The sequence below is a fragment of the Mastacembelus armatus genome, chromosome 19 (genome assembly GCF_900324485.2).
Source record: "Mastacembelus armatus chromosome 19, fMasArm1.2, whole genome shotgun sequence".
NCBI lineage: Eukaryota > Metazoa > Chordata > Actinopteri > Synbranchiformes > Mastacembelidae > Mastacembelus > Mastacembelus armatus.
The window spans coordinates 3,492,678-3,506,281 of NC_046651.1; the positions used below are offsets into that span (position 1 = coordinate 3,492,678).

At 38.0% G+C, this 13,604-nt stretch overlaps 1 protein-coding gene across 8 annotated transcripts in view; it reads right to left on the minus strand.

The window, feature by feature from the left end:
* The window catches only part of exoc6 (exocyst complex component 6), a 70,391-nt gene extending 57,849 nt beyond the window's left edge, over positions 1-12,542 (minus strand). For 2 of the 8 annotated variants that reach the window (XM_026316471.1, XM_026316468.1), the window contains exons 1-3: positions 11,191-11,341; positions 5,012-5,183; positions 3,054-3,101 (exon numbers count right to left, since the gene is read on the minus strand). In XM_026316471.1, coding sequence (XP_026172256.1) covers positions 3,054-3,101; positions 5,012-5,183; positions 11,191-11,288 — 318 coding nt within the window. In that variant the 5' untranslated portion in view covers positions 11,289-11,341. Of the gene's footprint in view, positions 1-3,053; positions 3,102-5,011; positions 5,184-11,190; positions 11,342-12,324 lie in introns of those variants that run through there. The other 6 variants (XM_026316464.2, XM_026316466.2, XM_026316467.2 and 3 more) reach the window with 6 other exon arrangements.
* Between the last annotated feature and the right edge of the window lie 1,062 nt (positions 12,543-13,604).

The following is a 13,604-nucleotide window of genomic DNA, read 5'->3' on the forward strand; positions in this document are numbered from 1 at the left end:
TTCTTCTCCAAGCACCTCTGTAAAAAACTTCGGTATGACGTGGCTTGGGTTCACTACCTCCATGTCCTCGTTGATTCCCACTATACGTAGATTTTGCCTGTAGCTTCTGTTTTCAGGGTCCATGAATTTCTCATGTAGTTTACTATACAGTTTACAAAGACAAAAGTCTTTGTTTGAGTTTTGTGTGCTTTTTCTATAGCCATTACCCTATTTGAAGCGTCACAAAACGATCTTTGGCTGTATGACATTGATTCAGCTTCATTTAACATTTTAAACAACAATTCAAATTGAATTAAGGATTAAATTGCCATTTTGCACATGGAATTGCCAAGTGCAAAATGCGTTTTCAAACTACATCAAATTGCATATTGAATTGCCAACTTTAAAACTGAATGCAAAGGCCAAAAACTTCCATATGCCAGCTGCCGTAAAAGTAAGTAAAGTAAGTTACAAGACTACATGTAATGTCTCTTTGGTTAATGGCTAGCAAGACACACTAGCTAATGTTTGACCAGCTTTTATTTATTTTAACCCTCTGGGGTCGACGCACGCGCCGGCACGTTTTGACGCATCTTTTCCTGATAAGGCCGAAACAAACTTACTCCGTCAATTCTGATCGTACAGGTAAAAGAAGTATATCATTCAAATCTGTAAAGGTTCTAGTTTTAGTGCTATACCATCATAATAACAACAAAACGTTGTGCTTTTTTTAAATAAAGAAAGCCGACAGGGTGCGCTCTCGGCCTTTTCTGTCTCTGCCATTTCTCTTCACAGCCGCGTAAATAAAACAACCAGAATCTCAGCGAATACTTGCCTCATAAAAATAAGAATTATATGGCTAGAAAGCTTGAAATGTTTTCTTTTGAGTGAAACAATTCAAGTCGAAAACAAATCATCACTTTTTATTTAATCCGTATGAACGTAAGGAGAAGTCCGTTTTTTCCTGTCTCACCTCATTACAGGTAATGCAGTCCCACCTTGTACACTGTCCACTGTTCACATGTAAATAATCTCAGGTGAACCAGGTAAATATGTGCACACCTCCGAGAAATGACACGGACTATGATAGATTTGTCTTAACTTCTGAACTGTAAGGCATAAATGACTCCAACATTGAAAATTTCTTCAGAAAGTGATGTTGTGATGATGACTGTTTGCCCATAAAGACAGAAAGTTATGACGATTATTTTTCATTTCTACAAGTTATATTTCAGTGTGCTAATCATTTTAGATTTGTGATTGTGCTCTTGTTTGTTTAATCATACTAGTTATGCCTTATGATTTCACTGTGTTTTACCAGAATAATTATCATTATGATTTGCTAAACATTTTCATATAATAGTTATGCTAAGCATAAACAGGAGGGATGTGTTAGAGAAATTAAAATGTTTACCCTCCTGTGACCTAATCTACCTTACTTTAGTATAACTGGAACACTTCTGAATAGGGCCTATTGTGTATTGTGGAAATATAATTGTTGCTCTCAGTGAGCAGTTTGCTCTAACCTTGACTATTTGATAAGGGCCCAGATGTCTTTCTGTGAGAAATCACCTCCCTTTTTGTATTTCCATTAAAACTGATGTGTTAGGCTGCAAGTGGCCAGTGATCCTCATGCTGTACCAAGGTGCTGTGTGACTGTTACTCCTTGCAAGTAAAACTTCTATATAATCTTATCCAAGTTCGTCCTCTGAGTCTATTTGTTAAAAGAATTTACCTAACAGGCAGTCAAGGGAGGCGAAACAGAACTCAAGACTATATTTAAGCTTTACGTTTCATTTCCAGTCAGTCAGTGAAGTCACTGGCCCAAGTAGTGAGCGTGCTGAGGGAGAGACGGCAGCAGCAGCAGGTCTCAGTGTAGCACAGTAGTGCAGGTAACCAGGCAGCACAGTTCCAAGCATTTCAGTCACAGAGAGCCAGTATGACAGAGCAAGGAAACCAGGCAGCACAGTTCCAAGCATTTCAGTCACAGAGAGCCAGTATGACAGAGCAAGGATTGCTATAAATTACTTTAAATGCTGTAACACCAATGCAGAATTTTCAGATTTCAAGCATGGCAACTCAAGACTGGTTCCAAATGCCACACTTCATGCATGGGCTCTACCTTCCCAAGCATGGTTCAGAATCTTTTAAGGTTGATAAATTACCTGAATTGACCTCTGTCTCATCTGTCTTGGCCGTCAAGAGCTGTGTTTTGACATTGACATCTGTACATTTTTCAAAGGACTGAATGCTTGACACAAGCTCAGATCAAGCAGCTCTTCGTCAGTGAAACTGATAAATGGGCAGTATTTCATTCATTAATTCATTCATGAATAAATAAATAATGCCCTGCACTAAATAAACAGTGTTTGAGAGCAAACATTCATTCAAATAGCAAAGATAAAATATAGTTAATTTGAAACTGTTTTTCATTGTTCTCAGGTCAAAACTGACTGAAAGAACAACACCTGACTACATAACTATGGAGCCAGTACAGTGACAGTTCGGCACTGAAAAAAAAAAAAAAATGCAGAAAAAAATCTTTGGCGTTGAAAGAAGCATTAGTCCTGAAAATAATTACAATATTCTCCGTTTTTGTTGACGTTTTTTTTCAAGGCCAAACTTTTTTTTCAGTGACAATCACTTAATTTTCAGGTTGTTTTTTTTTTTTTTTACAATGCCGAAGTGCAATTGTACAATGCCTCACTGCCTAGCATGAATTCAGCTACAGCTCCCAAACATCAAGTAAGTATGTCTCTATCCCATTTTCTCCACACAGAATTGGGCTGGTATGAAGTTCATTTTAAACCAACTAAATAAGAGGTCTTCTGGAGCAAGTACACAGCAGCAGCCACATAAGCAGCAGGATCCACAAGTACAAACCCTGAGCATAAACTCTGAGTGTTGAGGCTGCCACATAATTGGGAAACTGGGAAACTACTACGGGTTAAAGAAATGTCATGTCTAATGCAAAACTAGCCTTACAGTTAATGAGCACATATATATGTCCAGACAAATGACAGACAAAAAAGAGCAGACTTGTCTCACTCATGTATACATGCATGTTTACTTACCTCTTTCCCAGCTTCTTGTAATCTTCGATTAGTGTCTGTCACTTGACCCTTTGAAAACAAACACATTTAACTGAAAGCCATATTCTTCCTGTTTATTCTTTTTTCCTCCAACAGATTTATTTTACAAGTCCACACAACTTACTTTACTCAGTTATTTATATTGATATTAGGGTGACAAGAAAATGTATATATCCACTTTTAAATTACAAGCACTCAAGTCTAAACATGCTGTATCTTAAAATATGGTCTACAATTATGAATAATCTATTTTAAGCAATAACACAGTCAGGATACTATTTTTTGTTCATACTGAAAACTATTCAATTCACATTTAATTTGTATAGCATCAAATCATAAAAAAATCATCTCAAGGCACTTTACAACCTAACAAATTCCCTTATGAGCAGCACTTGGTGTCTGTGGAGAGGAAAAACCTCCTTTACCAGAAGAAACCTCTAGCAGAACTGTGATCTACTTCAACGGGTTGGAGTGAGTGGATAAAGCATTCCCACATTGACGTAATGTTGGTAAGAAAATTCACAGTTAAAACTTAAAAAGAATAATGGGAACTAGTCCATATCTCAGTTCATGAGTAACGAGTCATAGATTATAATGCCCATGTTTGGAGGTTCAACCTGTTATTAAATTCCAAGGAATCACTTACCTTTCTGCCAGTAGTAAGAATATTTAATGTATGTATTCAGTGAAGACATGCCACACAATAATAGTTTGTGTGGCATGCTTTTTTGACTCAGTTTCAGATACACATACTTCACATATAGAGATATTAAAATATAAATAAATTTGCCACCTAAAACTGCCACAGACAAATGCGTAGTTTACTCATGTTTGACCCACATTTGTTACAACTTGGAAGTTACTGGGGTTTTTTTTCTCCCTGAAATTAAACAATATATTTCAGAGGAATTTCAGAAGTAGAGAATGCATTGTAAATTTTAATGTTTCAATGTGACTGGCTCACAAAAATGCAATAATACCAGTCCGAATTCATGAAAAGCCCTTTGTAAAGGACTTAGCACTTCTTCTGTATTCTTCATAGGCTAATTTAGACTATAATTAGAAATGCAACTTATACACCGAAGCAACTTATATATGCATTTTTTTTCAACAAGGCTGTTTTTGCTATTTGCTATTCCAGTGCAACTTACAGTTCAGAAACTATTGTATTTTTAAACCGGTGGAAACTGCTGCATGTTGAAAACCCAAACCAAAAGCAATATACTGGATTGATTTATGAGAACCTAATTAATTAATCTTTCAATTTGATATTTCACGTCATGCAGACCAGCTGGAGGTGTGGAATATGTTTACAAATATGTTTACAAATAATTGCAATGTTTGTGCTGGCACAGTTCAACCTGAACCCATCATGGGTAGACTAGGTCTTTCAGTGGGTTTAATGACAGATTGACCGATCTCACAGATTCAATTCTGGTTGGGATTTTTGAACTCTTAGCTCTTGTCACACAGCAGAAAGCAATGATCAAAATGACCCGACCTTTCAACAATGGTACCAAAGCAATGGTACCAAAGCAAAAGTGAAGTAAAAAAAGTAAGCAAGACTTTCATCTGCAAACAACATAAACCCATGACCTTGCTTTGTAGGTTACTGCTGTTCATAAAATAAACAAAATTTAATATAAATTCTTGGCGATGTTTTACTTCTGAAAAGTTTCTTCTGGTGAGTTTGAATGAGACAGTGAAATGTCTTCATGACTTTATGATTTTATGATGACCAGTCACATTTGATTTATCACTTCTTCTGGTCATCCTCTGGAACACTAATTCCAGAAAAATCATATGCTATAGATATACGTCTTAAGTTAGGTTGTCATGCTGTCGGTTCAAAGCAAATTAGCCAATTAGCATATAGGTTACAGAAAAAATGTCTTGCTAACATCTCTGCTGGCCTGTATTTATAGGGTTATGTCTTTTACCATTAGCTTCTCTGCATCAGTGCGGACTTTAAGGAGCTCTGTGATGGCATCCACAAAACCTTGGTGGTGGAAATTGCACATCTTCTCAATCTCACGGTCATGGTTCCTTATCCTGGCATCCAGTTTTTCCATAAATCGCTTATGGGCATTGGGCTGGTCATCATATATAGACCTGAAAGACAACAACAAGAGGAGGACACAGGAAATTTGAAGGAATGGAAGGAATAGTAGATAAGGCAGGTATGGTAAAACAGAAAACAACTGAGAGAACACCTTTGGGCTTTTTGGACATCTTTAGGCAAACTGTATGTTGCTGATTTTTGAAGTGAACTGAATTAACCTGTTACCTATAGTCCATTTTTAAAGATTTTTTAGATAAATCTTATAAAAGTGATATATATAAAATGTTTTATATGGGATGGCAAAAGGGTGGTAAAAGGTTTTGGAAGAAAGGGGTTCTAATAAAAAATAAAAACACTATTCTATTTCTTTACAGAACATTTACAAATCTATTTTTAGAATATATTTTTTCTTACATTATATTAATAATGTAAGAACCTTCCTAATCATAAACCAAATTTAAGTCAGTGCAATCTCAAAATATATTTGGTAGCATGTGTGCGCGCAAGTGCAAATAATTGTCATCGTGTGACCAATTTCGTTGACTGGCAGAGCAGTAGAGAAAGCTCCTCTGCGTGGAGCTGATGTGAAAGTGAAAGTGACTTATACGACCCATACTCGGAATTTGTGCTCTGCATTTAACCCAAGTGCACACACAATCACACCGTGCAAACACACCCGGGGCAATGGGCAGCCAATGCTGCGGCGCCCGGGGAGCAGTTGGGGGTCCGGCGCCTTGCTTAAGGGTCTCATCTCAGTCGTGGTACTGAGGGTGGACAGGGCTATTCACTCTTTTTGCCACCAACAATTCCTACCGGACCTGAGACTTGAACCTTCAATTTTCAGGTTACAAGTCCGACTCCCTAGCCATTAGGCCAAGCGTGCTGCTTGTCATGATTTGTAGTTGCTAAGCAGCTGTCAGACCACTTACACAGAAATGAACTATTTGACGATTTACGGTCTACTGAGCCCCTTAACCCTCAGGGGTCGATGAAGGCGCCGGCGCGTTTTTTGGCATCTTCTTCGTATGTTCCAGACAGAGGTGAAGAGCTTAATTTCTCCTCAGAGGATAAACAAGACTCAAATGACCAACGTTTGATTCCGCATTGTATTGCACTAATCCACTCTCAGCCACATTGACTGGAAGGCTCATTATGCGGGTCAGTGACTTCAAAATTGTAGTTTTTCACTAACCATGCATAAACTCTGTTTTCTCAAAAACACAATCATGTATAAACTTGCTGCTCACATATTATTGTAGCCCAGTTTGTGCTGATTACAGTGTTATCAGACTTTAGCCATTAATATGTTTAAAAGCAAGTGAAAAAAAGCACAAATGTCAGTATGTCAAAACTTGTCCAGGGCCCCAAAACACCCTCAGACCCCAGAGGGTTAAGCTGGTTCCAAATGCAAATAATGTTATTAGTTTCAATATGTTTAAGTATTCTTCTGTGTGTTAACTAACTGCCAAAGATTTGAAGAGCTTCTGTGATTATTTCACCCAGCAGAGACAAAAAAGAGAATTTGTGTATGTAAAAAGTTTTACTTGGAACCCAAAGTCACTGCTGTTAAATAGTCATGGAAATCAACAGAAATACGGGTGCACTCATCTCCTGTGCAGGTTATTTACATATGCTTTGCACAGCCATAGAGACAGAGTTTTGTAAATGGTTAACCTAACCAATCTACTGTAGTGAGTGATGTCTCTCAATTTCCCAATTTTAGTATCAAGCAAGATCCTTTTTTATTATTTTATGACTATGCAGTCCTATTCATAATTTTTGTTCAGATGATTTTGTGTTGTTTTAATATTGGCAGTGTTTTAAGGATTTTATGTGTATGTTTTAACAGTGCACTGTGTTCTTTATGTTTTGATCTAGAGGTTAAGTCATGGCAATTGGACTTCTAGTTTTTAGGTCAAAACGTTTCACCACTCATCCGAGTAGCTTCATCAGTCTGAGAGAAAGCTGGTATGGAGCCACCAATTTATCTTTCAGGTTGTTTTCACTCCACCCCTAGTCCCATAGCCTAATTAAGTGAGCTATGTAAAAACCCTCCCTTAACTGGGGTGGAGGGCTCAGACATAGCAAGACATTCTTTTCTCTCTCCTCTATCCACTCACCCATACTGGTCGAGGCAGATGGCGGCCCAAACTGAGCCTGGTTCTGCTGGAAGTTTTTTATTCCGTTAAAGGGAGTTTTTCCTCTCCACTATCGCCATGTGCTTGCTCATAAGGGATTTGTTGGGGTTTTTTTTGCTTTTTGTAAAGTGCCTTGAGATGATTGTATCGTGATTTGGCACTATACAAATAAAATAAAATTGAATTGAATAAATTGTTTTCAATCTACCAGGCTGACCTTTCATCTGTTCCCAGGAAATGAAGGAACACGTCAAATGTCTTCCAGGAAGGACACACTCTTGGTGAATCAGAGGGGTCACATGAATCTACCATTAGATCCTAACGACCCTCACCTGACCTCACTCCTTGTGTTCACCTAAAGAACCTATTCAGGCCAGGTGTGAAGTGAAACCAACTCAGGAGTGTGGGTCAAACGACTCTCACCTGATTTACATAGCTCACCTAATGAGCCTATGGGACTAGGGGTGGAGTGAAACCAACATGAAAGAAAAATTGGAGTTTCCATACCAGCTTTCTCTCAGACTGATGAAGCTACTCGGGTGAGTGGTGAAACGTATCAACCTAATAACTAGAAGTCCAGTTGCCATGACTCAACCTACATATAACTTCACCTAGACGACTGAGGATCTCCACAGACTTTGTATTTATGAACCAATGACAATTTTCCACTTTGGGGGATTGTAATTTTCTTTCCTCTCAGTGAATTCAGAACTACCCTCTACACCTCATCACCTGTACAGTGCAGATAATGCTGCAAAAAAGTAACTATTTATTTCACACTAACCATCTCTCGACAATGAAAAAAATGATAAATTAACATTTGACACCTACTATTTTCATTCAAAATATCTAGCAAGAGATTGAGGGTACTGGGGTTCTTACTAACAAAAGACATGGAATATTCAAATTCATGCTGTCTTATCTTTCACACACATGTATGGTGTTAATTTATGGCACAACTACAAACTGTGGTGCTCTGTTATCTTGAAAGACACAGTATAAGCTATAACCTTTAGCAGAAGGCTGATGCTATGAAGAACCTCTGGAGGGAACAACTCAATAAAGAAAAAATGCCTGGACAATCACAATATTAACTGTCATTTTGTACCATCAGTACTTATGTATTCTATATATTCCATAGGGATTCGTTTTAATCCCGATCCTAAAATATGCTTACTAATACTAGGTGCCCTCCCAATTCCACATCCACAGCTAAGAAGCAACAAACATTAGCTGCCTTACTTTGTGGTGACACCCTGTATGACAAGGCATAGTACCTATTTAGATGGTTTAAAGGTCCTTTGTTCTTTCAAAAATATCCATTATGCAGCACGAGTAAGTAGCATTTAATATGAAATAAATAATAAACAAGGACACATCATGTGTGATCCCCAAATCAGGAATGGTATATACCAATCCATATATCTAATTCATTAAACTGCAATGTACTGACAAAAAATATTAACCGAATCCAAACCCTGGGCCCAGGCGTGGACTGAAAACTGTATTTGGACTGTATGTCCAGATGTATTACCAAAGATCATTGGACAAATTTGAATAAAGTCTGACAAACTATATATTAAACATATTAAAGCAGAAAGTCTCACAATTCAAATGGTATAAAGCAATTTAGGATTGAATTATTACAGCGACTCTTGTTTAACTAGAGTACAAATGATGAAAAAACGCCACTTCTTACCTTTGTTTTATGGTGAATTTCGCTGTTTTTTCACTACAGACAAACAACAGACAAACAGACATTCTGTGGGCTTTTGTGAATCACATGAGCCCTCAATCAAACTTGTTCGTTGTGTTTTACAGTGTAAGTCAGTACGAAAACCAATGGGAGTCACGACTCAGAGAAGAACCCACCCAGAGGGAGAACAACTTCTAATGACAGTAAAATCAGCCAGTGGTGACTGACACATGTACCCAATGAAAAGCCCTTTCGAACGATGTATCACACTGTATGGTTTGCAAAGAGGAGGGGGGATTTAAATGGCACACACTGCTACAGTACCGTCTCCTTGACAACGCTCGACAAGCAGCAGGCACAGCTATGGGGGAAGGGGAGTCATATTTCATATTTTACAGTGTGACATCACTCATAGAACATTACAGTGCAATATGGGACACTTGATTGACGTTTGTGACGATGATTCAGCTCAATATGAAGCTACTATACAGCTAACAGTTACTGTACAGGCTAACAGTGCTAGCGTTGGCTTGTGGCAGAATAAAACTGTTCTGAGGAAAAATTAGAGGCTCAATTAGATCGGTGGACACCTGAATCTCTGTGCTTTTATTTATAGCAGCATGGTTGGCTGATAATATTTACATAAAGGAGTGATTGCTAGCCAAATAACAGAAACATCTCAGAAGAGAAAGGTCCAGACAGGAGGAATCAACTGCTTCTATTGGCATCTTTTTTTTTTTTTTTAGAATAAATACATCTTTTATGAGTAGTTTACCTAGTTTTGTTGATTTGTAATAAAAATTATAGTGTTTTACAGTTCTAAACATCCAGAAAGTTATCTGGTTACATTGTGCCAATGTTGGACTGTCCAAATGGTCCGCCTGGACATAGTCTTACAAAAAACAATGCAGACAGTTGAGTTTTAGCTCCTTTGTGACAAAATTTGGACCTGTATTGATCCACATGTGTGGATATCAATCCATTCTGTCACTAGAATGACCAGAAATAACAATCATATAATAAAAGGCCATAATTTATATAGCACAAATTCCCAGAGTAAAATGTGATTACTCTGTATTAAACCTTTTAGGTAAGTAACTTTCTTTCATTACTTTTATTGCCAATTAATTTATGTTCTCCTTTTTTTAAGCATGATTCAAATGTCCAAAAACTCAAGATGACCTATCCTGTTTTATGGATATAACACAGAAAAGAAGCAGATGTTTATAATGTATAGCTGGCACTGTCAATTGTTTTCTAAATACAGCAAATTATCATGGAACTCCCCAAATAACTGAAGTGAAGAACTGGGCTATAGGGTATGAGCTCAGGAACAACATATAAAAAAAGACTCAAGCATATCTAAATAGCCCACTAATCATCAGTCTCCATGCTGCTATATGAGTCATTTTATTAATACTTAAAAGCAAGTGGTTGCTGAGACAAATAGGTCGCTGTTATAGAATGACTGCAGAGTAAGATAACTATGTTTTAATGTTACACCTTTATGTCAAATGTAAAATAATGTTAATGAATAGTTAAATTATAGTTCTTCAGGAATGCTGAAAGACTATCATGGCCTGCAGGCGCATCTACAGGTCAAGAGGTTGGTAAGGTAAGAGAGGTCGGGCCGTTTACTGTTTATGCCGTGCTTGGTAACTAACTACGTAACGGTACTACAATCAATCTAAAGAGCGGTAGCTTGGGCACTGTAAGATACCCTTTCACCGTTATTAAGCTCTTTGACAGCCACAACACAACACCAGAACTTCAGTAGCCTTAATTTTGTGGGGGGTTTTTTGTTTTTGTGTTTTGCTGAACTAGTTAGCTAGTCGAAATTCTTAGCACTAGTAGCTAGCATCAGCTGCATAATGTTATCAAGATGTAGCTAGTTAACGTTAGCTAGAGTCTACAGCCACACCCACAGATGATGTTTTGACAGGTGACCAGACGTCCATCAGTACTAAAATCCGGAAAACCAGACACAAACGTTAATTTAATACTGCTGCGTTAAACTGAAACACTTGTCAATGTTAGCTTGTTAGCTAGCAAGCCAATGAGACTCATGCCTGATTTTAACACCACACAGCCTGTTAGCCTACCGGTAGCTATCTTAGCTCAGCTAACGTTAGCTCATGAACAAAAGGTTTGACATGGTAGGCGATGCAACCAAACACACAAACCTTACTAGTCAGCGCTATCTAAGCAGCCTTATAATCTTACCGAAGAGTGGGGCCGACACAAGCTGTGTCGGTGCTCTCGATCTCCTGCAGAATCCGCTCGTGCTCAGTTATACACTCCAGGGTTTCATTCTCCGCCATGATCGTTGTGTTTATGCTGCGGCTATTACTGCACTTACTGAAAGGTCCGGCCTGTGCGGGGCGCTACAGCTATCACAAATGAGCTGCCAGCAGATTTGTTTCTACATATCCTGTACTTTTCAGTACAACTGGTTATAGCAACACATCTGCTCAAAAACAGGACCAGCATGGAAAGCCAAACTGGTTGTTGGCTGTTGACTCATAGTATTTATGTCAATCTAGCAAATAATAGTCTGCTATGTAAGTATAGGTACAGATCCATCCATCCATCCTTCCATCATCTATACCTGCTTATTCCTAACCAGGGTCACAGGGATCTGCTGGAGCCTATCCCAGCTTTCTTTAGGTGAAAGGCAGGGGTACACCCTGGACAGGTCACCAGTCCATCACAGGGCATAGGTAGATAGGTATTTACAGATATTTTAAAATTAAACTCAAATAATAACAATAGCACTAGAAAGGCCAATTGTACTTAAATGTTAATGCACTAACCTTACTTAAAATCAGTCAGTCGATTTAGTTTTATGGACAGAGCATTTTCATCTTCTCTTACAAAATGACTGTGCCCACTTTACTGCCCTATCTTTAAATTGTGCTCTTTTTGTCAATTATGTATATTTCTTTCAGTCATGAGTCTCTGCATATTTTTTTTTATCTGACTACACATATCCTCAGCAGTCTCAGCCAGTCTGTTGGCTGTAGTGATACCTATAGGGCAAAACAACTACTTAACTACTGCAAGCTAGTTTCCTTCAATGTTCAAAGTGTTTTTAATAGTGCGTTGTGCTAAAAGTTCAATTACACTTTCGGCATTTCAGGCAAATATAGTAAAAGCAAATGTGTGTGTTTTCAGCCTAAATACAGTACATGCAAGTTTTTACATACAATGTAGAGGTTCATAAAGGCATTGCTTGATGTGCCATAAGATCAGTTAGCAGTTTAAATCACTGACTTTTTAGGTCAGATTATCGAGTCCACCATGATTTTTTGATGGTGTCAGATGACAATTTAAGAACCGTGTCCTGTCTCAGTTTACCTTAAGGTGGTTCCTAGGGTCAGGTCCACAGATTCTAACTCTGCAAAAAAATTTTCCCAAGCTTTCTCCTCCTCATTGTTCTCCTCTTCACTTTGACTGGGAGGTTTAAGTAAAGCAGCATGGACCCTGCCACTGGCCATTTCTGTCTTCACATTCCAAGTATGAGGATTAGATGTGAGAGAGAAGGAAACCAAAAACTATGTGTTTGGCTCCACATGTGTGTAGTGAATTCCAGGGCACTTGCTATGGTCAGCAGAAAAGAGGAATGCAACAGGAAAAAGAGACCTTGTGATTCACCGGACTTTGAAACTAACAACATTAGCTTCAGCTGCTACCTGAGTTAACGTATGACTCATCTACTGTAAAACACCAAGAAATACAGTATGACCAGATGAACAGGTGGCAAAGTCCTTGAGTAGACAGACAGGAAAATCTTGCAAAATGGCAAGAAGAACAGACAAAAAGATAAGTCCTAGGGAAAAATAAAACAGGTAGTAGGTCAAAACAGGAAGGCAAAAATAGGTAACTATGACATACACCTATGGTAACACAGTACTGACTGACACTTACAAAATTATTCTGATCCAATTTTTACCCATCTACATTGAATAATTTCTCCTAAGGCACCTCTGTGACCCTTGCAAGTACCTATGGGGTTAGGTTCTGGTTCAAACCTTGGACTGAGGTAACATTTCTCACCTCTCCACTATCCTCTGCACACTGTAGAATAGCAAGGCTTCCTGTGAAACAGAAACTGGACATATAAAGTAGTAAAAAGTGCAATACATCAAAAGTATATTTCATAATTTACTATATGTATATGGTGTCTTCTTATTGTTACCTTTAATATAGAGGAGGGTTTGTAGAAATGTTACATTTATTGCTATTACATGGTTTTTAAATCTGTATGTAAGTATGTGTGTTATTATAATTAGGCAGAGACTTGTATTTCCTGATATTCCCTAATATTTGGTGAATACAAGGTGTCATAAATACAACTGTCATACGATCTCAGTAGCTAAGCAAACCACTTGAGAGGTTCCCATAATAATAAACAGCACCACAGAAAGGTTACCACATTTTCTGAAACTACATTTTGAGTAAGGCAGCAAGCTTTGACCAGCTTACACAATCACTTTCTACTTCCTGCTATTCTTCCCGAAATGGATTGGCCTGTTAAGAGGGGGATGCAATAGTTGACAATAAGCTCTACATAAAGTCTTGACTTATTACTCATTGGGACTTTATACTGACTTGCATTCTCTTGGAGATTTACCCTA